The 27,791-nt window shown below is 41.4% G+C and overlaps 1 protein-coding gene across 1 annotated transcript; it reads left to right on the forward strand.

The window, feature by feature from the left end:
* Nucleotides 1-726: 726 nt before the first annotated feature.
* slc5a6b (solute carrier family 5 member 6) lies at nucleotides 727-27,609 on the forward strand. The gene is given in 17 exon segments (XM_034149018.1): nucleotides 727-1,118; nucleotides 5,447-5,814; nucleotides 8,987-9,052; nucleotides 9,480-9,531; nucleotides 10,911-10,978; nucleotides 12,581-12,735; nucleotides 13,412-13,460; nucleotides 13,462-13,553; nucleotides 13,762-13,888; nucleotides 14,893-14,981; nucleotides 15,356-15,468; nucleotides 19,427-19,497; nucleotides 19,574-19,660; nucleotides 20,724-20,884; nucleotides 22,155-22,261; nucleotides 24,222-24,343; nucleotides 26,127-27,609. Coding segments are annotated over 16 exon segments (1,791 nt in total). The 5' UTR covers nucleotides 727-1,118; nucleotides 5,447-5,466; the 3' UTR covers nucleotides 26,211-27,609.
* The last annotated feature ends 182 nt before the right edge of the window (nucleotides 27,610-27,791 follow it).

Genomic DNA, 27,791 nt, shown 5'->3' on the forward strand with positions numbered 1-27,791 from the left:
ATTAATATTATTATTAGCAGCATGAAAACATGTTGTTGTTCAGAAATATACCTTTTAAAATAAATGTAAAACATACCAAAAAATAATAATAATTTGTAGTAATAAAAAAGTTAATTTATATATTTACAATGCACTGTTTATTGTTCTCTTTTTGACTCGTCTAAGTTCACTTTTCTGTCGGAAATCTGTCGTTATTAATTTGTTTGAATGATATTTTTAAAACAAGTTAAAGTGTGTTTACTAAAAGTATTAAACAGTGGGACAAAAGTCAAAAGTAGGATTTTATGAGGATCACTTGAACGCAGCACTAATCCATGGGAGTAACATATGCGTCACTTCCGGGCAAAAAGTACGGCTCCGCCCACTTTTGGGGGAAAACAAAGCTGTCATCTGAATGGCGGTCAATACAAATTCTGAAGTTTTTGCCAATCCGATCAGAAATGTTTGAAAACCGTGGATTTGTGGATCTTCAAAGAGCCCGAGTACGATGTTCAGTCAGGCAAACAATTACATTAAATCATTGGAAATCGACGATCGGGCTCGATATATGGTTAAATATAGCAGTAGGCGATCGATGTCCATAGATGAGAGTAACATCTACGTCACTTTACGGCCCCGCCCACTTTTGGGGGAAACAACGCTGTCATTTGAACGGCGATCGAGCCTGAAGCCACAGAGCTCTTCTTTGTCCTTTGTTCTTACAGGAAGTACAGAAACACTGAACTCTGGATTTGTTTTAATGTTTGAGGTGCAATAAACGACCCAGCAGCTTGTTGGCGTGATAAAACTATTATGTTCCGCCTCGCTCATGAGAGTAACAGCTGGCGAGATTACAGCCTCGCCTACTGATTTTAACTAAAGTGTTATGAACGTGATCTTCACGTCATCACGTCACACGTCATACGTAACCCCCACCGCCCCCTTACGTCCAACCGGAAGATAATTCAAAACAAGTTTGAATCACATGGAGCAGAGATTAGCTGCTAGGCTAATCTAACGGGTTATGAACAGATTCAAGCATGAGAGCTCCTCGTGAGGACAGGGGAGTGTTGTTTATGTTTACAAGTAAACAAGCGGTTTGAATGACGCAATCACAACAGCTGATCTCCAGAGTGAAGGTGAGTCTCTTTATTATATACAGAGGAGAAGTACTGCAGTACAAGTAGAAGTACTCATCCTGTAGTACAGTAAAAGTAGAAGTACTCAGATCTTGTAGTAAAAGTAGAAGTACTCAGATCTTGTACTTGAGTAAAAGTAGAAGTACTCAGATCTTGTACTTGAGTACAAGTAGAAGTACTCAGATCTTGTGCTTTAGTAAAAGTAGAAGTACTCAGATCTTGTACTTGAGTAAAAGTAGAAGTACTCAGATCTTGTACTTGAGTAAAAGTAGAAGTACTTAAATCTTGTTCTTGAGTAAAAGTAGAAGTACCAGATCTTGTACTTGAGTAAAAGTAGAAGTACTCAGATCTTGTACTTGAGTAAAAGTAGAAGTACTTAAATCTTGTACTTGAGTAAAAGTAGAAGTACTCAGATCTTGTAGTAAAAGTAGAAGTACACAGATCTTGTACTTGAGTAAAAGTAGAAGTACTCAGATCTTGTACTTGAGTAAAAGTAGAAGTACTCAGATCTTGTACTTGAGTAAAAGTAGAAGTACTCAGGTCTTGTACTTGAGTAAAAGTAGAAGTACTCAGATGTACTTGAGTAAAAGTAGAAGTACTCAGATCTTGTACTTGAGTAAAAGTAGAAGTACTCAGATCTTGTACTTGAGTAAAAGTAGAAGTACTCAGATCTTGTACTTGAGTAAAAGTAGAAGTACTCAGATCTTGTAGTAAAAGTAGAAGTACTCAGATCTTGTACTTGAGTAAAAGTAGAAGTACTCAGATCTTGTACTTGAGTAAAAGTAGAAGTACTCAGATCTTGTACTTGAGTAAAAGTAGAAGTACTCAGATCTTGTAGTAAAAGTAGAAGTACACAGATCTTGTACTTGAGTACAAGTAGAAGTACTCAGATCTTGTACTTGAGTAAAAGTAGAAGTACTCAGATCTTGTACTTGAGTAAAAGTAGAAGTACTCAGATCTTGTACTTGAGTAAAAGTAGAAGTACTCAGATCTTGTAGTAAAAGTAGAAGTACACAGATCTTGTAGTAAAAGTAGAAGTACACAGATCTTGTACTTGAGTAAAAGTAGAAGTACTCAGATCTTGTAGTAAAAGTAGAAGTACACAGATCTTGTACTTGAGTAAAAGTAGAAGTACTCAGATCTTGTACTTGAGTAAAAGTAGAAGTACTCAGATCTTGTAGTAAAAGTAGAAGTACACAGATCTTGTAGTAAAAGTAGAAGTACACAGATCTTGTACTTGAGTAAAAGTAGAAGTACTCAGATCTTGTACTTGAGTAAAAGTAGAAGTACTCAGATCTTGTACTTGAGTAAAAGTAGAAGTACTCAGATCTTGTAGTAAAAGTAGAAGTACACAGATCTTGTACTTGAGTAAAAGTAGAAGTACTCAGATCTTGTACTTGAGTAAAAGTAGAAGTACTCAGGTCTTGTACTTGAGTAAAAGTAGAAGTACTCAGATGTACTTGAGTAAAAGTAGAAGTACTTAAATCTTGTACTTGAGTAAAAGTAGAAGTACTCAGATCTTGTACTTGAGTAAAAGTAGAAGTACTCAGATCTTGTACTTGAGTAAAAGTAGAAGTACTCAGATCTTGTACTTGAGTAAAAGTAGAAATACTCAGATCTTGTAGTAAAAGTAGAAGTACACAGATCTTGTACTTGAGTAAAAGTAGAAGTACTCAGATCTTGTACTTGAGTAAAAGTAGAAGTACTCAGATCTTGTACTTGAGTAAAAGTAGAAGCACTCAGATGTACTTGAGTAAAAGTAGAAGTACTCAGATCTTGTACTTGAGTAAAAGTAGAAGTACCAGAGTGTAGGAATACTCTGTTACAGTAAAAGTCCTGCATTCAAAATGTTCCTCAAGTAAAAGTATAAAAGTATTATCATCAAAATATAGTGAAAGTAGCGACAGTAAAAGTAGTCATTGTGCAGATTGGTCCATTTCAGAATAATATATATGATATGTTTTATAATGATTGATCATGAAAGTGTTCTCAAAGCTGGTAAAGGTGCAGCTAGTTTGAATGACTTTGTATACTGCAGGGTAGCTTGTGGATTTACTCCAGGTGGAACTAAAGTCTGATTTAACACTTGATTAGATTTCACATCATTCATCCACATCTGTGAAGTAACTAAAGGTATTAAATACATGTAGTGGAGGAAAAGTACACAGTAGCATTACATTGAAATACTTAAGTAAAGTACAAGTATCTCAACACTTTACTTAGTTACTTTACACCTCTGGTTATATTATTGTTACAGACTTTATTTAAACAGGGAAGGACACCTGGTTCTTTTTCACAAGGTCGCTCTGATTACTCTGCATATTATATAAATAATAGACAACACAGAAGTTAAAGTTTATATAAACAAATAAACCAGGCCAAGGTCATGAACTCTCACTCCGCTCAGAGTCTCAGGGTTTAAATGAAACCAGTGTGTCTAATAGTTTAAGATCTAAAAGCCCAATTTCAGTAATATGTAACTTTTCTGCATTAGAAATCTCTAAAATATGGCTGCTACTAACTAACAACTATGTTCATTAAGAATTCATCTGCTTATCATTCTTTATATTCATGATTTGGTGTAAGAAGACATGTCAGAAAATACTGAAACAAGTCCTTAATTGTTGAAATATATTCACTTGTGACTTAAAGCAGAGAAAAGCAGCTCACCAACAGGTCAGAGAGACTTATTACAATCTGCCCCTGTTGTCTTTGACCTTGAAAGACAACAGGAGCAGATTTAGAGGTCACTGCTGTTTTTAAACGCCCCCCCCCTCTCTGCAGGAAGTCAGTATTTCTGGATCAGTTAAGTGGGGGAAAGTTGTGTGTGTGTGTGTGTGTGTGTGTGTGTGTGTGTGTGTGTGTGTGTGTGTGTGTGTGTGTGTGTGTGTGTGTGTGTGTGTGTGTGTGTGTGGGTGTGTGTGTGTGTTGTGTGTGTGTGTGTGTGTGTGTGTGTGTGTGTGTGTGTGTGTGTGTGTGTGTGTGTGTGTGTGTGTGTGTGTGTGTGTGTGTGTGGTGTGTGTGTGTGTGTGTGTGTGTGTGGTGTGTGTGTGTGTGGTGTGTGTGTGTGTGTGTGTGTGGTGTGTGTGTGTGTGTGTGTGTGTGTGTGTGTGTGTGTGTGTGTGTGTGTGTGTGTGTGTGATTTATTTATTTGAAAAGTGATTTATTTTAACTGTTGGTACTTTAAAGGAGAGGTATCATGCTTTTCCGGTTATTACCCGTCCCCTTGTGTGTTCAGCTGATTTCTCCTCCCTGGCTGCAGGCTGATAACAGACAGTTGGGATCGCGGCCAAATTCTCTCTGCAGACCCATTCTCTCTGCAGACCCATTCTCTCTGCAGACCCATCCTCTCTGCAGACCCATTCTCTCTGCAGACCCATTCTCTCTGCAGACCCATTCTCTCTGCAGACCCATCCTCTCTGCAGACCCATTCTCTCTGCAGACCCATTTTCTCTGCAGACCCATTCTCTCTGCAGACCCATTCTCTCTGCAGACCCATTCTCTCTGCAGACCCATTCTCTCTGCAGACCCATTCTCTCTGCAGACCCATTCTCACAGAGTTTATCAACCTTTTTCTCACTCAATATCAAGCCACACTTATTGTTTTTACTTCGGCTGTGACTTTGTGTGTGCTCAGGATGAGTTTGGCTGTGTTTCGCTATGTATCCTAAACAAGGAAGCAACACCTCCACGGAGCTCAGCGCGATTCACAACGTCCCGACCAATCAGAGCACACTGTGCTCACAGGGAGGGTGGGGGCTGGAGCTATTGGAGCTACAACGAGCCGTTAAAGGCAGAGAGTGAAATTCAGTGAATACACGTAGTTTACAGAGATGCTGTATGAGAAACCAATGTGAGTTTGGAGAAATGCACAATATACATCTATTTTAGTAGACCTCAACAATGGAATTATGATCAGTGGAAATGGCCATGACACCTCTCCTTTAAGTTTATTTTGATGCCAATACTTTTGTGCTTTTACTTGTAACGGAGTATTTTCACACCGTAGTTTTGCTAAATGTGCTTAATTATAAAATCTGAGTACTTCTTCCAATGACACACACACACACACACACACACACACACACACACACACACACACACACACACACACACACACACATTTTTATATCCCTTAAAACTGTCACAAAAGTTGTTTTTCCAGCAATAGATTTATGTAAAAGAAACACAAATCGCTGGCATTCCTTGTTTTGAATGTGTGCCCTTTTGCAGGTGCCTTCCCACACACACACCCCCTCCCCCCACACACACACACACACACACACCTATAACCATCTCTCCCCTCTCTCCCCCCCTGATGTCTCCAGTCTCTGATCTCTGACTCTCGATGGACGCGTCTCTGCAGAAGCGTTTTGCTCCTCTGGACTACGGGATATTTTCTCTTCTCCTCGCCGCCTCGCTGGCCATCGGACTGTACCACGCGCTGGCGGGGGGGCGGCAGCGCACCACGCAGGAGTTCCTGATGGCGGACCGCAGTATGAGCTGTCTCCCCGTGTCTCTGTCTCTCATCGCCTCCTTCCAGTCGGCCGTGGCCATCATCGGCGTCCCGGGGGAGGTCTACGCTCACGGGACGCAGTACTGGTTCCTCGGCTGCAGCTACTTCCTGGGCCTCCTCATCCCCGCTCACATCTTCATCCCCGTGCTCTACAGACTGAGGATCACCAGCGCCTACCAGGTGAGAGGAAGAGTTAAAATGATCCTCTGTGCATCAGATACTCACCTTGAACGCCCCAAGGGGAACGAAGAATCGAAAACACACAGAAAATCTTGCAAAAAACAGCAAAACTTTATTAAAACATCTCAAACTCCTGCTGAATATTCCCAGATACTCTCTTCTGTCACTAGGTTATACTATGCTAGTGTTGCCTCATCTTGAACAGCAGGAATACTGTGCAGAATACTTGGCAGGTGATTGGATCAATCTGTCTATCACCTACTATCATGGGCCACTTCTGATTGGTTAACAATGGCTGGTACACGTCGGGGAAATGTACATTATTGCAGCAAAGAGACAGTGCATGCAAAAGGCAAAGTAAAAAACAGACTAACATATTAAATAAAGACTCAACCACACATTCATAAAATAAAATAAGTACACTCCCAAGGTCTGGAAGATAAGAAGCAGCTTCAACAAAAAGCAGCTGTGAGGAGTGTTATTTTACTACAGTGTTTTACTTAATGTAGAGAGAACGTAGCAGCGAGGAATAATATTTTAAAATTGTACATATTGCACCTGAGCCTACATGATGATAATGAAGAAACTAAATACATATAATGTAGTTTTTCCTCAGATCCTTGTCTGTCTCTGCACGGTGAAACATACTTTAGAAACTACATTTAAACGTCATTTAAACCTCCAAAATGATCCTCTGTGCATCAGTTACTCACCCAGTGGGAGCTTGAACGCACCACGGCTAAACGAAGAATCAAAAACACAGAGGAAATCTTGATAAATTGAAGTTTTAACAACAGCAAAACTTTATTAAAACATCCCAAACTCCTGAGGCCTGTACTACGAAGCCGGATGTTCACTTAGCCGGCTAACTTCAGGGTAAACTCTGGCTTTCCGGTCCTACGACGCTGGTTCTCTTTTTAGCGGGCTAGATCTCCATGGTAACTTATGCTGAGCGGCTAACCTGCTCCGGAGCAGGTTAGGTTGCAGGCTAAGAGATCAACTCAGTGAAAGCACCGCCTGCTGACCAATCAGAGCTCCGTGTGCGGAGTTTAAAGCGATCAAGTCATATTACAGGATAGAGGAAATACAGAAAAACTGCCGTTGCAGGAAAGACGGCCGGCAAAAATCAACTGACTGTGTGAACGTGAACATTAATAGAATATCCCCTCCCATCTTCAGAGCAATCTGACTATTATAATATTAGCGTTAAGAAAGCTTACTTAAATATCTGCCACGACATAAGTAACCGGATCAGAGTAACATTAAGTACAGTCCGCGGCACTGTGAGTGCAGACGTCGATGTGTCCCATTATCATTCATATCATATCACATCATAATGTATCATATATTTCCTTATCTGAGTCAGCTGAGCCGTATCTGGCCGTGCAACACTCTCAGTGTCACATACTGTATGCAGAAGTATTATTTTAAGCAACACATTAAGTTGACGAAACACTCGAGTCAAATGTAATTAAAGTCAGATCGTGTCTTAGACGTGGCAGCGATTTCATAAACCTGTTAATGTACGCATTCAAACACTTTTTCTGTTACCAGCTGTATTCACCTTGCAGGTGCAGCTATGCTGCTTTGATCCTGGATAAAGTGTTTAAGTCATGGATGTTTAAAGTTTAACTTCTTCATATTTGACTAATATTAAAGTTCACTTTTCATTCAGGAAGTATGACGCTGCGCTGTCAGTACGCTTCTCCATATTTGTGATTGGTCAAATGTTGCTAGCCCCGCCCCTTTTATGTGAACGCGCACCTAACTAGATAGGGCAAAGCTGGCTTGAGTTAACGAGTTGATAACCAGCGTCGTAGGACCGCTTAGCGAGAGCGCGTTTGTTTTGGATTAGGTAAGCCGGGTAACTCAGACATATCCAGAGGCCTGTACTACGAAGCTGGATTTTCGCTTAGCCGGCTAAATTCAGGGAAATCTCGGGCTTTCCGGTCCTACGACGCTGGTTCTCTTTTTAGCAGGCTAGATTTCCATGGTAACTTATGCTGAGCGGCAAACCTGCTCCGGAGCAGGTTAGGTGGCAGGCTAAGAGATCAACTCAGTGAAAACACCGCCTGCTGACCAATCAGAGCTCCGTGTGCGGAGTTTAAAGCGATCAAGTCATATTACAGGAGGAGAAAGGAAATACAGAAAAACTGCCGTTGCAGGAAAGACGGCCGGCAAAAATCAACTGACTGTGTGAACGTGAACATTAATAGAATATCCCCTCCCATCTTCAGAGCAATCTGACTATTATAACATTAGCGTTAAGAAAGCTTACTTAAATATTTGCCACAACATAAGTAACCGGATCAGAGTAACATTAAGTACAGTCCACTGTGAGTGCAGACGTCGATGTGTCCCATTATCATTCATATCATATCACATCATAATGTATCATATATTTCCTTATCTGAGTCAGCTGAGCCGTATCTGGCCGTGCAACACTCACAGTGTCACATACTGTATGCAGAAGTATTATTTTAAGCAACACATTAAGTTGACGAAACACTCGAGTCAAATGTAATTAAAGTCAGATCCACTCGTGTCTTGGACGGGGCAGTGATTTCATAAACCTGTTAATGTACGCATTCAAACACTTTTTCTGTTACCAGCTGTATTCACCTTGCAGGTGCAGCTATGTGGCTTTGATCCTGGATAAAGTGTTTAAGACATGGATGTTTAAAGTTTAACGTCTTCATATTTGACTAATATTAAAGTTCACTTTTCATTCAGGAAGTATGACGCTGCGCTGTCAGTACGCTTCTCCATGTTTGTGATTGGTCAAATGTTGCTAGCCCCGCCCCTTTTATGTGAACGCGCACCTAACTAGATAGGGCAAAGCTGGCTTGAGTTAACGAGTTGATAACCAGCGTCGTAGGATCACTTAGTGAGAGCGGGTTTTGGATTGGGTAAGCCGGGTAACTCAAACATATCCAGGTTAGGGTGAATCGGCTTCGTCTCAGGTGAATATTCCCAGATACTCTCTTCTGTCACTATATTATATTATACTTGTGTTGCCTCATCTTTAACACCACAAATCTTGCTCAATATTGTGCAAAAAAAGTTGGACACACATCTGTGAAATGTACATTATTGCAGCAAAGAGACAGTGCATGAATTCAATGTATCCCGAGAGGAGGAACTCACCGTTGTTGTTGTTGTTGTTCCTCAGTATCTGGAGCTGCGGTTCAGTAAGGCGGTGAGAATCTGTGGGACTGTGACCTTCATCTTCCAGACGGTGAGTTCAAGGCCTCACATGATAAACAGCACAAACACACTTTATAACAACCAGAGTCTGAAGTAAACAACAACAATCAACCAAACAAAAAAAAAATTGTTAATTTGTTTTTTATTTACAACAACATGACATCAACAACGGGGGAAATAACAACACAAATAATATATAAAAAAATACTTTACAATCCTCCAAAACACACTTATTTATTAAATAATGTATTAGTATTGAAATATTTTTGTTTAAAGCAACATAAAACAAAGAAACTAATTGTTTTTTAAAATAAAAATATTTATAAAAATAAGTTGAAATAACAAAAGTGAAGAAAACCAACATTAATAATTTAACATAATTAACTAAACGTGGTTCATTCAGTGTATACAGTATGTTTATTTACATGTTTACAAGTCAATACTCTCTGTTTCTGCAGGTTGTGTACATGGGACTGTGTGTGTACACTCCTGCCTTCGCACTGAACGCAGGTCAGAACATATTTCATTTGTTTTAGTCAAATATTTTGTATTTATTTATATAATTGTACTTAAAGGTGGGGTAGGTAAGTTTGAGAAACCGGCTCGAGATACACTTGTTGTTATATTCCATGGAATGCTCTTAACATCCCGATAGCAATGAATATCTGAAGTGCTTTGACAAAAAATCCATAAATAAATATCATCTGTGGAAGCCGTAGTACTGTAAAAAGCACGACCAATCATCTGCCTCGGCCCGGGTCAGATGATTGGATGGCCTACCTGCCTGTCAGCTAGGCCAGATTTGCGATATTTGATTTTAAGCGACCCAACGGAAGTTTATTGTAAAATGCGGCCATATCTCCGGCTAGGAAGGTCGTATCAACGTGCTCCCGTCTCTAGCACCCCCGCAGCCCGAGCTACGAGTGAAAGAACTAAACTTACATGAAACCTCCGTTGGGTTGCTTTAAAGTCAAGCTTCAGTTTAAGATTCACCCTGTAACGGCCCGTCCACACGGCGGCGTGCGTTGAAGCTTCAACGCTTCTGCCCATTGGCTTTGAATGGGGTGACGTCACGCTTTGCCGAACTGCATTGTGGTTCCGTCGCTTCACTTTGCCTCCTCCGTTGCTCGCTTCAAAAGTTGAGCAATGTTCTACTTTTGAAGTTTCGACGGAAGCGTCAGCCAATCAAATCATATGCCAGTACAAGCTCTAGCCAATCAAACCGCGTGCTTGTGTGTCCGGGGCGCGGGATTCATGTGATTGGTTGTTGGTCGAGTTTCAGACACGCCCACCGGCAAGCTTCAAAGCGACGCTGCCGTGTGGACGCTGCGTAATAGAAACATGTGATGGAGCATTACTAACCTGACTCAGAAACCATCAGGAAAGCTCCACTGGAAGCCATTTGGAAAAGGGCAGGCACTTTCAAAAACACTTGGCAGGTGATTGGATCAATCTGTCTATCACCTTCTATCATGGGCCACTTCTGATTGGTTAACAATGGCTGGTACATGTGGAGCACAGCACTTCTGATTGGTGTGGATGACTGACACACAAGAAGAACAACAAAAATGTGTTCTTCGCTTTGCGATTTGATAATTGCATCATTTCAAATCGATTAATCGTTCAGCTCTACTGTCAGCCTTCCATCTCGTGCACAAACGTATCTCGTGCCCTCATTGGTCATGTGCGCGTTCGTGTGTGTTGGAGGAGGGGCTCTGTGAGGAAGTCTGAAGGAAGGGGCAGATTGTTTCCGGTTGTGTACTTTCAAATTCTAGCACTGGTTTCTCCATTCTTACCGACCCCACCTCTAACATGTGATTTTTTCCCCCAGTTATTTTACTCAGTTTTTTTATTTATAGGATTTTAATTAAATACATGTTTTCTCTCAGTGACTGGATTTGAGATTTGGGGCGCCGTGCTGGCCATCGGAGTCGTTTGCATGATTTATACAACCATCGTAAGTAATAGCTTTTTTATTATAAATAACTAATATATGTATATTAAAAAATCACTTATAAAATATATATTTAAAATGCATACAAAGTATAAATCAGCTCTTTGTGTTTTAACGGTGTAAAGATTATTTTAAATCGGCTCATGAAAATATATTTAAATAGCATTAAAGGTATTTAAAATAAGCTGCTAAAAATAGGCCTTTTAGATAAAATAATAGCATGTATTTAATACAAGTATTAAAGGTCTTATAAATGGGCTAATAATAAAATTAGGTTTTGTCCAAAAAAACTAAATATATTCACTTTGTAATCTGAATAAAAGGGAGAGCAGATCAGAGAGGCTGGAAGCAGACAGAGCAGGGGGGGGGGGACCCTTTTTCCTCTCAAGGGACATTTACATTTTCACAACATCCTCCGAGGGCCGTACAAATGATTGACCTCTGCTTAAAAACACTAAAGTCACAGCCCATTCATTTCTCCTTTCTTTCATTCTGTGCAAAGAAACAGCAACCTCTTAATCCAGATATCTCTCGCGCACGTGCACGTGCACGTGCACGGTGTGGCATGGCCACCAACACAGAAAGATATGGACACAAGATGTGTGCACATGGAGTTTCCTATCCATGTGGACATGATTTAAGTGGGGGGGGGGGGTCCTCACCTCCTCTAGGGGGGGTCCGGGGGGCATGCTCCTTGTTGAAGTTGAAAGCATCAATCTGGTGCACTTTGAGAGCAACATTAGGAGATCTATGGATACATCTCTCAACACCCATATGAAACAGAACTGGAAGCAGATTTTATTTTTATTTATGGATATTTTACAAATCACTCTCCTTTCAAACTGTATTCTTGTTTATTAATAACAACTTTTTTTTACTGTCATATAGTATTTTATACCGGTTGACTTTATTCTCTTCTTTTTTATAGTGAATAATGAAAAACTATAATGACCATATAAAGGTGTGCCTCTTCCTCACTGAGCTGAGCCTCTCAGTCTGTCAGCAGAGAGCTCTCTTCCACCTGGTTGTAGAAAAAGCTCCTTATATTCGTTAGCATAGCTAGCTAACCAGATGCTAATAACAACAATACCTGGTACCGCTCTCTCTCTCGCTCAAACTAAATGCGCTCGTGCCACACACACACACACACACAGACAGACACAGACACACAAAGACCCAGAAGTACTAGTACTGTGATGTAGCATATTCTTTTCGATGGCGTTATTGACTGATCAGTATGACAGATCGCCACTGGGCTTACAACTACAGACACAGCCACGCAGAAACTGCAGCATGTGTACGGCTCCTTATGGGTACTGCTATATCTGAATGCCGGAGCGACGTTCTGGTGCTCTCCGTAAGAACTGCACTCCTGTCAGACGAGACATATACCACGTGATGACACGTTAGGCTCGTGTTGTGTTCAAGGAACCTGACCTTGGCCAGGAAAAACAGGCCCTCTCTTGTTTAATTCTTTTGCGGTCTACCTCGAGGGCCGTATCAAATGGTCTCGCGGACCGTAGACGACCCGGAGGCTCCCCGGGTTTAGACGCTGGTCCACGTCCAGTTCCGGTTCAATCCTCCCGTTTCCTCTCCTCTCCACAGGGGGGTCTGAAGGCTGTGATCTGGACGGATGTCTTCCAGACGGCGGTGATGTTCGCCGGGCAGCTGGCCGTCATCGTGGTCGGGGTCCAGAAGACCGGGGGGGTGATGGAGGTCGGGAGGAAAGTCTGGGAGGGAAACCGCATCGCTGGCATCGAGTGAGTCACAGAAACACAAGAGCTTCTTTATTTAAATGTCTCCTATCATGCAAAAGTCACTTTCTGATGTCTTCTCTACATCAATGTGTCCCCGGTGTGTCCCCGGTGTGTCAGGAGACTCACAAAGTGATGTCTCTTCTACATCAGCTTGTGTTCCCGGTGTGTCCCCCGTGTGTGTCCGGTGTGTCCCCCGTGTGTCAGGAGACTCACAAAGTGTCAGGAAATAAACCCCTCTCTCTTTTCCTCCGTACCCACATCTCTAAAAACGGGGGAACAACGGAGCTGATCCAGATTTGCTGCGTCATGAAGACATTACTAAAATGTGGGCGGGCTTTACACCCACGGGCCAATCAGAAACATTGCTGTAAGAAACAATGAGACGTGAGAGAATCCTTGATGTGGTTTGGAACATGATATGGAGTTTCATCACGGCAGCATTTAGCTGAGTTTCTCATAGAATTCTGAGCAGGCATTAGCTATTAGCTCCCACCCCATAATATATGCCTACAAATAGCATGAAAGGAGACCTTTAAGTGAACACAGCCGGCATCTTATTCAACATTACACAACATTTTCAACAACAGTAGATCTGTTTGAATAAATGTTGTTTTCTGAGGTATTAAGGTTTATTTTATGCATATTTAAGTATTTAATGTGTTATTGTATTCCCTCTCAGTCTGAACCCGGACCCCACAGAGCGACACACCTTCTGGACCCTCGGGGTGGGGGGGGGTGTTCCTGATGCTCTCGCTCTACGGATCAAATCAGTCCCAGGTGCAGAGATACCTGAGCGCCAAATCAGAGAAGGAGGCTGTGAGGTACACACACACACACACACACACACTCACTCACTCACACACACACTCACTCACTCACTCACTCACTCACTCACTCACTCACTCACTCACTCACTCACTCACTCACTCACTCACTCACTCACTCACTCACTCACTCACTCACTCACTCACTCTCTCACACACACACACACTCTCACACACTCTCTATATTAATACCCCCCCCCCACAGGTCTGTGTACATGGTGTTCCCCGCCCTGCAGCTCTCTCTGGCTCTCAGCTGTTTGATGGGCCTCGTTATGTTCGCTCGTTACTGCGGAGAGGATTCCCCCCCGCTGGGCTCCTCCAACAGGGACGCTGTGAGTTATTACACCTGTAGTACACATGTATTACACCTGTATTACACATGTATTACACCTGTATTACACCTGTATTACACATGTATTACACCTGTAGTACACATGTATTACACCTGTATTACACCTGTATTACACATGTATTACACATGTAGTACACATGTATTACACCTGTAGTACACATGTATTACACCTGTATTACACATGTATTACACATGTATTACACCTGTATTACACCTGTATTACACATGTATTACACATGTATTACACATGTATTACACATGTATTACACATGTATTACACCTGTATTACACATGTATTACACCTGTAGTACACATGTATTACACCTGTAGTACACATGTATTACACCTGTATTACACATGTATTACACATGTATTACACCTGTAGTACACATGTATTACACCTGTATTACACATGTAGTACACATGTATTACACCTGTATTACACATGTATTACACCTGTATTACACCTGTATTACACATGTATTACACCTGTATTACACATGTATTACACCTGTATTACACATGTATTACACCTGTAGTACACATGTATTACACCTGTAGTACACATGTATTACACCTGTAGTACACATGTATTACACCTGTATCACACCTGTATTACACCTGTATTACACCTGTATCACACATTTATTACACCTGTATCACACCTGTATCACACCTCCATCAGGAACGCTGTAAGTTCCGTTTTATTTTCATCAATAATTGTGATTTCTAACAAATGGTCAAATAAATCATTTAATTTGTCTTATTTTCAAACCAAATGTAATGCAATAAATGTAGGGGATGTATGTAAACAGAAAGAAAAGTCATATCATAAAACAACAATAAAGAATAATACATTAAAGATAGAAAAAAAAGATCGATACACTTTTTGTAAAAACAAAAATAGAAATATATATTTGTTTACATTTATACAATTAGGATTTTGTATTTGTAAACAAACCAACTAAATGTGTGTGTCCTCAGATGGTGATGTACTTTGTGATGGACATGTTGGAGGGGCTGCCGGGACTCCCTGGTCTGTTTGTGGCCTGTTTGTTCAGCGCTGCACTCAGGTACACACACACACACACACACACACACATACACACACACACTCTCTCACACACACACACACACACACACACACACACACACACACACACACACACACACTCACACTCACACTCACACTCACACTCACACTCACACTCACACTCACACTCACACTCACACACACACACTCTCAGATGTTTTAAAAATCAAACTGCTGATTAATTGATAACACTAACCCCTTTACACACACACACACACACACACACATACACACACACACACACACACACACACACACACACACACACACACTCCCACTCTCAGATGTTTTAAAATCCACCTGCAGATTAGTTGATATTTCATCTCTAGATATAATATTGATTTCTTTGTTCAGCTCCATCTCGTCCTCCTTCAACTCGTTGGCCACGGTGACGATGGAGGATCTGATCAAACCTCGATTCCCCGCCATGACGGAGGCCAGAGCCACGCTGCTGTCCAAAGGCTTAGGTGAGCTGTCAATAATACATATCAAAACATAAATAATAATAAAACCCCCAGACTCAGGGACAGTTTGATCCCACAGGCCATCAGACTGCTAAACACCTGAACTCTGTGAAGAGCATCCAGAACATTCATCTTGCTATCTACTTATTTATATAAATAGTAATCACCGCAATAAACCGTATTTAATTTTGTCTTAATGTACATTATTTCATTTCATTTTTTATTTACATGTATATAGACTTCTTGCACTATTTTTATTTTTTGTATTTTATTCTATATGTTGCATTGTTGGAGGAGCTCAGGTCAGAAGAATTTCATTGCCATTTTCTACACTTTAGCTCATGTGCATATGACATTAAAACCTCCCCCCCACCAGATGTTACAATAAGTGTCGATGCAATAACTAAGGAATGAATAAGATGGCTCGAGTCACAAAGAATATATACTTAAAGGTGGGGTAGGTAAGAATGGAGAAAGCAGCTCGAGTGCGCTAGAATCTGAAAGTACACAGCCGAAAAAAATCACTCAGACAGACAGTGTGTCTGTCTGAGTGATTTTTTTCGCTCTCTCACACACACACACACACACCTACACTTACACACTCATTCACACACACACAGACAGACAGACAGACAGACAGACAGACAGACAGACAGACAGACAGACAGACAGACAGACAGACAGACAGACAGACACACACACTAGGCTTGTTTGAGACAAGCGAGACCTGCGCAGACCTGCGCAATTGCGATCAACGTCTTGCTAGTGCGTTGCATGATGGTTAGCCATTTTGTCCGACTTGCTCAGGAGGCTCGCCTACATAAGACGTTGAAATCTCGCGGGACAAAGACGCCCGCAGACTTGAGAGCGAGACACGGCGAGGCGGCGCAGTTTCTCTCCCCGGGCTGCGGAAGCGAAATGCTTGATGGGAAACGACTCGCTGGTATCTGGAGCTGAGCGCTCATTGGTGGGTTTTACCCCGTGCTGGAGATGAAACTCTCCATTGGCTCGGCTAAAGTGTGTTGTTGTTTTTTGTGTCAGTTTTACGTCACTTCCATTCACATTTTTCATCATTGTTCCACAATGTTTATCATCATTAAATTAATATCTATATATTTTATACTATACTTGCACTGCTTACCGTTTTCATACTTTATATATCTTAGCATTCATACAACACACTGTTCATACTAGGCTAGGCGACTGTATATAGTGTATTCATACCCCTCACTGTTTATTCATCATTCAATTCATTCTATATTTTATTCTGTAGATTGTGTACATTACTTTTCACTTTACTGCTTTATGCACTCCTGGTTAGAAGCTAAACTGCATTTCGTTGTCTCAGTACCTGTAATCTGTGCAATAACAATAAAGTTGAATCTAATCTTGAGCAGGAACAAATGTATTTACTTAGTACATATCTGACATTAACGATTAAACACATTTGTCCATTCTTTATCAATCAATCAATGTTTATTTATATAACCCAATATCACAAATGTTACATTTGTCTCAGTGGACTTCACAGTTTGTACAGAATATCAGTATGACAATACGACACCCTCTGTCCTTACGTTTCACATCATACAAGGAAACACTTCCAGAGAAAAACCCACAGTTTAAAGGGGAAACGGGAGAAACCTCAGGGAGAGCAACAGAGGAGGGATCCCTCTCCCAGGACGGACAGACGTGCAATAGATGCCGTGTGCATTTATAAATGCAAACCGAGTCAAGCCGACTCCGGAGGTGGCGGTATGCACCTTAAAGTTGTTTGAAATCCGCCAAAAAACCGAGAGAAGAAGAAGAAGAAGCCGACTCCGAGCTGTCCGACTTCAGGCGAGCTTTTTGAGACCTCCCCCGGCTGCGATCAGCTATTCTCGTCTACTTTCGAGGCGAGCCGCAGCTCGTCTCAAACAAGCCTAGTCACTCTCAGACACACACTCAAAGCTTTATGGCATATTTTACAATTTATTTGAGATGAAAATGTCTAGCATTTCCGTTTTAATTTTTATAATATTTAACATTTTATACATGTTTTTTTATAACTGACCAAGAAAGAATTTAGATTTTGTTTTATTCAGAATCAGAAACAGGTTTTTTTCCAGGTTTTTTGACACGTACGAAGAATTTGACTTGATGTCGTGGTGCATACATAAAAGTAGAACAAAAATGTAAAAAATAACACGGATAGCGAACTATATTAAGATAGCAATAAAACAAAGCAGTCATTTACATTGAAATAGAATGCAATACATTAAAGAATATAAAATATGTGCAGTAAGCAATATTGTTTTACACATTCGAAATAAATCTAATCAAATCAAATGTATCGTGAATCTTGAAATCTAAATATTAAAGTTATCTCTTCTCAGCGTTGTTCTACGGGCTGCTGTGTCTGGCCATGGCCTTCTTCAGATGTTTTCCATAGGCCTATCATGTATCATGAATCTTGAAATATAAATATTAAAGTATATATATCACACACACACACACACACACACACACACACACTAATTGACATATCAGAAGCAATTAACTGCTGTTTTAAATGCAGACGACGCACTAAATCCGTTTAAGCGATCCCGTAGGATTCTAGTGTCTATAATGAGGTGTGATAATTATATAACACATTATAGAAACCTTCACACTTCTCTCTGTGGTGTTGCCTGTGTCTCACACACACACACACACACACACACACACACACACACACATACACATACACATACACACCAAAATGTACAGTAAGTAAATAATCCCACTCAACCCTATCGAACGCTTTCTCAGCATCACGTGAGATCACTACCTCAGGGGTCGTAGTGGTATTTTTGTAGTAAATAATGTTTAAAAGGGTGTGAACGTTGTAAAATAGTTGACGTCCCTTTTATAAATCCAGTTTGTTCCTCCGAAACTATGGTTGGGAGAATATTTTCCAAGCGGCGTGCCAAAGCCTAAGCAAGTATTTTCGCATCCACCTTTTTTAAAGGTCTCCTATCATGCAAAATGCACTTTTTGATGTCTTCTCTTCATCAACATCTGTCCCCGGTGTGTCAGGGAACTCACGCAGCGTCAGAAAATAAAACCCTCTCTCTTTTCCTCCGTACCCAAATCTCTAAAAACGGGGGAACAACGGAGCTGATCCAGATTAGCGTCCGATATGACGTAATATCTGAAATGTGGACCCACGGCCCTATCAGAAACGTTGCTATCAGAAACAATGCCCGACTGTTTTGGACGTAATATGGTCGGTGTTGACATTAGCATCGCTAACACTCAGAGCTAACCTGTACTGGAGAGCATGTGTGTGAAGAAGCAGGAAATAAAAAGGAACTCACCTTGTGGTATAACCGGCAAGAGAGAAAGCCTTTGAGCTCCATACTGTTTCAGAGAGAATCCTTGATAATCCATGATATGGCGTTTCATCACGGCAGCATTTAGTTTAGACAGTAGCTGCCGGGTCCCTCATGAGCTCAGCCCCCTCCTCTTTTATTTTTTAAAGCTTTATACCTCAAATCAGCACTTTAGAAACAGGAAGTGAAATAGAGGGATATGAGGCATGGCTAGAATGGGTGATCTGTTTGGTATTTGGAGCAAAACACTTCATAGACATGTTTTTTATATATTTGTATATATCTGAGACCTATGCTATTGCCTAAAAATAGCTTGATAGGTGACCTTTAAGGAAAGTGGCCTATAAGAGCTGCAGAGATAAAAGCAGACTTATGGAGGCTTGTCTGAAAGTGGGAGGAAGAGACCCCTTCTGCAGAGATTCCTTAATGGGGCCAATTTAGATTTAAATCTCCAAAAACATTCGACTGGGAATCCATCAGGGCCAGGAGCTTTTTTATTTTGCTTGTTATTTATAGCGAGGGTGATCTCGTCTAAGGTTAATGGAGAATCAAGTTATTTTGAAACATCTGGAATAAATATGAAAGTGAACCCCTCTCTCTCTTCTCAGCGTTGTTCTACGGGCTGCTGTGTCTCGCCATGGCCTTCCTCACTCACCTGATGGGAGACTCAGTGCTGCAGGTAAACACAATAATAGATAACTGAATGTTTACTTTGTTGATTTGTTTGTTTACACGTCTTTCTGTCCGACCTGCAGGTGGCTATGAAGATCTTCGGGATGGTTGGAGGTCCGGTTCTGGGTCTGTTTTGTCTCGGGATGTTCTTCCCCTGGGCCAACTCCACCGTGAGACACACTGAGACTTATTTATTTATCTAATCATCTATTTAGGTTACTTAAATATCTGTTTAAATTGAATTGTATTTATTTATTTTAAATCAATTCAATTATTTATTTATTTTAATTCTCTTTTATTTATGAATGTATCATTTGATCTCTTTATTTATTCATATTTTTAATTATTTATTTATACATTTTTTACTTATCTTGATTATTTAATTATTTCTCTTTTTTTCTATTTATTTATAAATTAATTTAATTTATTATTTATTAATTAATTGATTTATCTTTTTTATTATTTATTAATTGATTAATTAACTTGAATATTTAATTATTAATGAAGCGCCTTTCCTGCTAAGATGCAATACAATTTAAAAAAACCTATAAACATGGTGATGAGTATTTTCTCAATAATTTAATCATAAATGTGAGTTTTTTAAACATAAACATATATATTTTAAATAAAGCACTTCACAGGGTATTAGTGGGCTATAGGTAGAAAACATGTTTTACTTTACACCTGTTTCGTTTTGTTAGGGATGTGCTGAGTTTAAAGTTCAATATTTCACCAGACCAAAGTGTGTGTGTGTGTGTGTGTGTGTGTGTGTGTGTGTGTGTGTGTGTGTGTGTGTGTGTGTGTGTGTGTTGTGTGTGTGTGTGTGTGTGTGTGTAGTGTGTGTGTGTGGTGTGTGTGTGTGTGTGTGTGTGTGTGTGTGTGTGTGTGTGTGTGTGTGTGTGTGTGTGTGTGTGTGTGTGTGTGTGTGTGTGTGTGTGTGTGTATAATTTCACAGCAACACTAGGGGTAGAGGAATGTGAGACTTTGGTTAGGGGATATAACTCTGACTACTTTTAAATCCAGGCTGAAGACTTTTCTTCTTGAATCAAACTGTTCACATCTCACTCTGCACTGTAACAGTTGTTCATGTTTCATTATCTTTGCTTTTTAATGCTCTGAATGTCTTTCCTTTCGGTAAAGCACTCTGAATTGCCTTGTGTTGAAAGTGCTGTATGAATAAACTTGCCTCACCAGAGAGCAGAACTCTTTAAGTCTGGTTCTCCTGTGTTCCAGGGGGCGCTGGCTGGTCTGGGGTCAGCTCTGGTTCTGGTGTGCTGGATCGGCGTCGGCAGCATCGTGACCCGAGTCTCTGGAGCAAAGCCGCTGCCTCCGAGCTGCAGAGCTGCAAACACAACGTTTAACCTGCAGGGGGCGCTGTGGAACATCACTGTGAGGTAACAGCGCTTCTGTTAGTGTGGTGGTGCAGCAACGATGCATCATGGGAGTTGTAGTCTTCAGCAGCTTCAGTGTTGTTGTACATATGACTTTTAATCCATTTTAATATCATTTATTTGTTCAATTATAATCAACTATGGAAGTTATTTCCATTTCAATCAAGAGCAACTTAAACATCTCTGTAATGGAAACGGTCATTTATGGGTTTTTTGCTTAGTTTTTTAATCTTTTAGGATAAGATAAGATAAGGAACTTTATTTATCCCCTTGAGGAAATTCAGGCGTTTACAAATTAAAATAATAAAACAGCAAAAATAAAGTGATAAAGTAACTATTGAAACAATTAAATTGAGTTTAAGGATTATAATCTAACAAATACACATATTTTAAAAGCTGAAAATAACTCAAAAAGCACCAAGATGTAAAACATTTAAAGGGAAAACGTGACGCATGATCTCAACTCACCTGAACATAGCATCAGTCCAGTTGTTCTCCACATGTTAATGCAGAACTGTGAAATATGTCCCCTTTATTAAACAGGTGTCAATGTCACATGTGCTATTTCACGTGCAATTTGAATATTTTGTGCAATATCATGTGTGCAATGTGGATAATATGTGCAACAACATATGTGCAAAACGTTTTTTATGTGCAGCTTCATATGTGCATTACCTCCCGCCTGGACTACTGCAACGGTCTCCTGTCCGGGGTTCCCAGCAGAACCCTGGACAGGCTCCAGTACGTCCAGAACTCAGCTGCCAGGGTCCTCACACGCACCAAGCCCTGGCAGCACATCACCCCCACTCTCTCTCCAACCTCCACTGGCTCCCGGTCAAGTCCCTCATCACCTACAAACTCCTCCTCGTCACCTCCAAGTCCCTCCGTGCCCTCTCCCCTCAGTACCTCACAGATCTCCTCCACCCCCCGTCCCGCACCCTTCCATCCTCAGACTCCGGCCTGCTCTCCATTCCCCATTCACGCCTCCGCACCTTCGGGGGCCGTGCCTTCAGTGTCGCTGCCCCCCCCCCCCCCCTCTGGAACTCCCTCCCTGCTGCCGTAACGCCCCTTCTCTGAACATCTTCACATCAACCCTGAAAACTCATCTGTTCAACATTAACTCCCCCCCCCCCCCTGCAATGTAACACCATTTCTGCCCCCTGTTTTACGTCTTGTCCTTAAATGTTTCTTGTTAAGCGACCTTGGGTTAATGAAAGGCGCTTTATCAATTAAAGTTATTATTATTTTGAACATGTGTCCTCTCTGTTTGCAGCCGCCCCTCTGGACTGCAGAGGTTTTACTCGTTGTCGTACATGTGGTACAGCGCCTTCAGCTGCCTCACTGTCGTCTTCGTCGGACTCTTCATCAGCTTCCTCTCAGGTCAGAATATATCAAACACACACTTTTTTTTATCTGCCCACCTTGTTTGTTTGTTGTTTGTCTGTCCTCGCACCTTGTCTGTCCTCGCACCTTGTCTGTCCTCGCACCTTGTCTGTCCTCACACCTTGTCTGTCCTCACACCTTGTCTGTCCTCACACCTTCGTCCTCACACCTTGTCTGTCCTCGCACCTTGTCTGTCCTTGTCTGTCCTCACACCTTGTCTGTCCTCGCACCTTGTCTGTCCTCGCACCTTGTCTGTCCTCGCACCTTGTCTGTCCTCGCACCTTGTCTGTCCTCGCACCTTGTCTGTCCTCACACCTTGTCTGTCCTCACACCTTGTCTGTCCTCACACCTTGTCTGTCCTCGCACCTTGTCTGTCCTCGCACCTTGTCTGTCCTCGCATCTCGCACCTTGTCTGTCCTCGCACCTTGTCTGTCCTCGCACCTTGTCTGTCCTCGCACCATGTCTGTCCTCGCACCTTGTCTGTCCTCGCACCTTGTCTGTCCTCACACCTTGTCTGTCCTCACACCTTGTCTGTCCTCACACCTTGTCTGTCCTCACACCTTGTCTGTCCTCGCACCTTGTCTGTCCTCGCACCTTGTCTGTCCTCGCACCTTGTCTGTCCTCGCACCTTGTCTGTCCTCACACCTTGTCTGTCCTCGCACCTTGTCTGTCCTCACACCTTGTCTGTCCTTGTCTGTCCTCACACCTTGTCTGTCCTCACACCTTGTCTGTCCTCACACCTTGTCTGTCCTCGCACCTTGTCTGTCCTCGCAACCTTGTCTGTCCTCGTCACCTTGTCTGCACCTTGTCCTCACACCTTGTCTGTCCTCGCACCTGTCTGTCCTTGTCTGTCCTCGCGACCTTGTCTGTCCTTGTCTGTCCTCACACCTTCTGTCCCTGTTCCTCGCACCTTGTCTGTCCTGTCCTTGTCTGTCCTCACCACCTTGTCTGTCCTCACACCTTGTCTGTCCTCGCACCTTGTCTGTCCTCGCACCTTGTCTGTCCTCGCACCTTGTCTGTCCTCACACCTTGTCTGTCCTCGCACCTTGTCTGTCCTTGTCTGTCCTCGCACCTTGTCTGTCCTTGTCTGTCCTCACACCTTGTCTGTCCTCGCACCTTGTCTGTCCTTGTCTGTCCTCACACCTTGTCTGTCCTCGCACCTTGTCTGTCCTCGCACCTTGTCTGTCCTCGCACCTTGTCTGTCCTCGCACCTTGTCTGTCCTCGCACCTTGTCTGTCCTTGTCTGTCCTCACACCTTGTCTGTCCTCACACCTTGTCTGTCCTCAGACCTTGTCTGTCCTTGTCTGTCCTTACACCTTGTCTGTCCTTGTCTGTCCTCACACCTTGTCTGTCCTCGCACCTTGTCTGTCCTCACACCTTGTCTGTCCTCGCACCTTGTCTGTCCTTGTCTGTCCTCACACCTTGTCTGTCCTCACACCTTGTCTGTCCTCACACCTTGTCTGTCCTTGTCTGTCCTTACACCTTGTCTGTCCTTGTCTGTCCTCACACCTTGTCTGTCCTCACACCTTGTCTGTCCTCACACCTTGTCTGTCCTCGCACCTTGTCTGTCCTCGCACCTTGTCTGTCCTTGTCTGTCCTCACACCTTGTCTGTCCTCACACCTTGTCTGTCCTCACACCTTGTCTGTCCTCACACCTTGTCTGTCCTCACACCTTGTAAAGCGGGATATGGAATGTGGATGCAGATACATATTACATACATATGTGCAACAACATATGTGAAAAACATGTTTTATGTGCATTATGAATATTATGTGCAATCATTTGAATGTGTTAATTCTGTCCACGCTGTCTTGATAATGTGTACTTTATTATGTATTTGTACCTCTCTCTGGTTGTTGCTTCTGTAACTTTGCACACGTCCCTGCTCTGGGACCAATGCAGTATTATCTTGTCTTATATGAAATGTTAAATGATAAATGTGTGCTTTGCATGCAGGCCCTCTGAAGGAGGAGGACGTGACTCCAGGAACCGTTTATCCGTGTTTAGGGAAGCTGTTGTGTTTCCTTCCTGAACGTCTGAAGAAGAAACTCTGCTGCGTCACGCCGCTCGGACACTCGGTAAATAAAGATTCATTCAAAATGTAATAAAGGGTGAGCAGGATACTTTAACAGAGAGGCGAAGTCCCTCCCTTTCCGGGGAGCTCCATGGGACCTTATTTCAGAAAACGTATGTATTGAAGTCAATGGAGAGAGAAAGATTATCTTTGGATCCCGTTTGAATTGAGCCACGAATTACACACATGATGTTTGTCAATTTAAAAGATAATTTTGCAAGTTAAAAAAATACAAATGTGTCGTAAAACTGTGAAGTAACACTTTGTTTGTGTGAAACCGCTCAATGAACTACATCTCCCGTCTCGCACCACACACCCAGACGGCCGTCACGTTGGCACATTTCACTTCTTTCTTTCAGAATGAGGCGGAAAGTATTAAAAGAGGTGAAAATCACTCCAAGTCTGGGCATGTTGAGAGCTGTACATACACACAAGGGGAGTTAGTCGGTTCCTAAGAGCCAGCATGCGGGACCGGGATTCTGGGATTTGTAGTCTTTCTAGTTGCGTATTTTTCATAGTCTTATATTTCAACAGTTTTACGACAAACTGTGACTTTTTTGACATGGAAATTATTTTTTAAGGTTGACAAACATCATATGTGTAATTCATGGCACAATTCAAACGGGATCCAAAGATAACCTTTCTCTCCCCATTGACAATACAAACAATACAAACTTTTTCCGAAATAAGGTCCCATGGAGCTCCACCGGAAAGGGAGGGACTTCGCCTCTCTATAGAGGTCGGGGGAAATCACAGATCAACTCACAGTTTGATTTTTAAAGTGTTTCTTCTCCAAAAGCAGCTGGAAGTCAAGAAATTGTGTGATTTGTTGAAAATAATCAAACCAGTTTTACATTTTGGTGCAACTAATTTAAAATCAAAAGGTCTTGTTAGAAATTAAATGTGTACGTAAGTTCTGCAACCTGTTTTATTTTTGTATTTATCTTATATTTGTTTATATTTATTATCAATTATTTGATATTTGTTATGAAGGACAATCACACTCACCATATTATTTTATCAATGAAGGCGGTTGAGACTGCAAAGGTTGTTCTTAAATAATGTTTAAACAAAAAAATTCTTAAACTCTAAGTTAACTTGGAAAAAACGTGAATTTTCAGACAGTTTTAATTTATTTAGTTGATTTATTTAAGGTTTAATTTCCTCAGTGTTCTTGTACTTTATTAAACAAACGTACATATTTTTTCAGTTTTTCCTGATTATCTATAAAGAGTCTTTATTTTATTCCTTCCAATCAAATATAATGTTATTCAATAAATAAAGGCGGTTGGGACTACAGAGGTTAAATCAGGAGAGACGGTGTTGATAAGAAAACATATTTATTGCCAGGAATACACAAATGAATGTAATGGAGTAAAATATAAAGTTAACTATCAGAGAAATCACATAAACTCAAGTATAAAGAAGAGACCATGTTGTAAGAAAACACTTAACAGATAAACTACAATTTTATTGATCATGAAAATAATAAAAGAAAAGTATCGAAAAATAATCGGAATCGCAATTCTTGACTTGGTATCGGTATCGAAACCAAAATGTTGGTATCGTGACAACACTACTTTGAATAATATTTTTTTTGTTTAATAGTGAAACACGTGCATTTTCAGACAGTTTTTTTTTTATTCAGTTTATTGACGTAAAGTTTATTTAGCTCAGTGTTACATATTTTTCAATTTTTTTCTGATTATCTTTCTGCCTTTCGTCTTTAAGAGCCTTGTAGTGATTCATTTTCCAATTGTATTAAATGTTTCCTTTCATCCTTGCAGCTCTCGGCGCCTCAGAAGGAGTCGGAGGACAGAGAATCTCCGGAGGCTCAGACTCTGCTGGTGGAGTACGAGACGAACGTGTGAAATAACCGTTAACTATCCAGAGACACAAAGTACTGAAGAAATTTGAATACATATTTACTTTTGGAGATAATGTGCAGATCATCTCTCAATCTTCTGGACAAATCCTTTTTGACTGCACATGGAGGACGTCTCGTGATTTTGAGACTGTTTTGCATCGTGTTTTCCTGCTGACTCGTCACTACTTTTAACCCTCTGACGGTTATCCCAAAACAAAGAGCTTCCTGCAGTCAAACAGGCTGTAAACAAACTGTTTCTCACGTCGATATCCAAACCATCCACTGAGTGTCCTTATATCACGTCGTGAACCTTCTCTCTTCCTGTGGATCTTGTGTTTGAGGCAGAGTGTGACGTAGTTTCCAATCGTCTTCATTGTAGAGTTTTGGGGATTTCTCACAGAAATGTTTGTTCTAACGGTTTTCAAAGAGACCGAGGTTCTGCCTGTCGTCTGTGCCGTGTGTCAGGATGGATCCTTAGTCTTTAAACTGCAAACCAAATCTACCTACGGGGACAAATGAATGACCTGAACCTGAGACAGAAGGTCCTGGTTCTTCCAGTTATATATTAGCAAAGGTACAGTCTGCAAGGTGATAAAACGTTGGGGAAGAGGATGTGGTGGAGATTCTTGAAATGAACTAGTCAAAGAGATGTCTTTCTGGTTCTTTAATCTTCTGCAAAAGAGGCAAACAACATGAAGAGCCATGTCTCCACAGCCGAGTGCAACTACTCAAACTGAAGAGAGAGCTTACATACAGTTACAATGAAGACATGCTTAGTCATGAGATAACTGACCCCTGACCCTATCAATAGACCCATGATCAGGTCACTGTGTGGTCACATGACACCTTGTGACTGATCATCTTCCTGAGTGCTGAGATCTACTGTCTCTCGACATGTAAGGCTTACAGAATTGTATTATTTATATGTTAAATATAACATCATAGCTTTCAATTGTCTGATAATCATAATTTCCATCACAAGGACATGACGTTTGTTCCTCACAGCTACTGAACGTTTGAGTTGGCCTTAAATGGAAGAACCAGGATCCTCAGGACCTTCTGTCTCAGGTTCAGGTTATTGATTTGTCCCCGTAAGAAGATTTTACATCCGTCATGTCCTCTTCCCCAACGTTTCATCACCTTAGTACGCTAACTATCACGCCAACTCGATGACTGAATCCTCTGCTCAGCTGGACATTATTTAGGAGCTGGCAGGATAAAGTCTGTCTGATGTTCGAGCGTTTAAGGAACTACATTCAGCTCCTAGCTTCTTTCAATGTTTGGATAATGACAGGAATGAGGTTCACATGTTAACAAGGGTTTAGTTTGATTCTTACTGATTCTTTCTGATGTTTTCTGATGCTCTCTGATGCTTTCTGATGCTCTCTGATGCTCTCTGATGCTTTCTGACGCTCTTTGATCCTCTCTGATGCTCTCTGATGCTCTCTGATGCTCTCTGACGCTCTCTGATGCTCTCTGATGCTCTCTGATGCTCTCTGATGCTTTCTGATGCTCTCTGACGCTCTCTGATGCTCTCTGATGCTTTCTGACGCTTTCTGATGCTCTCTGATGCTCTCTGATGCTC

Source organism: Trematomus bernacchii, unplaced genomic scaffold, assembly GCF_902827165.1.
Source record: "Trematomus bernacchii unplaced genomic scaffold, fTreBer1.1, whole genome shotgun sequence".
NCBI classification, from domain to species: Eukaryota; Metazoa; Chordata; class Actinopteri; order Perciformes; family Nototheniidae; genus Trematomus; species Trematomus bernacchii.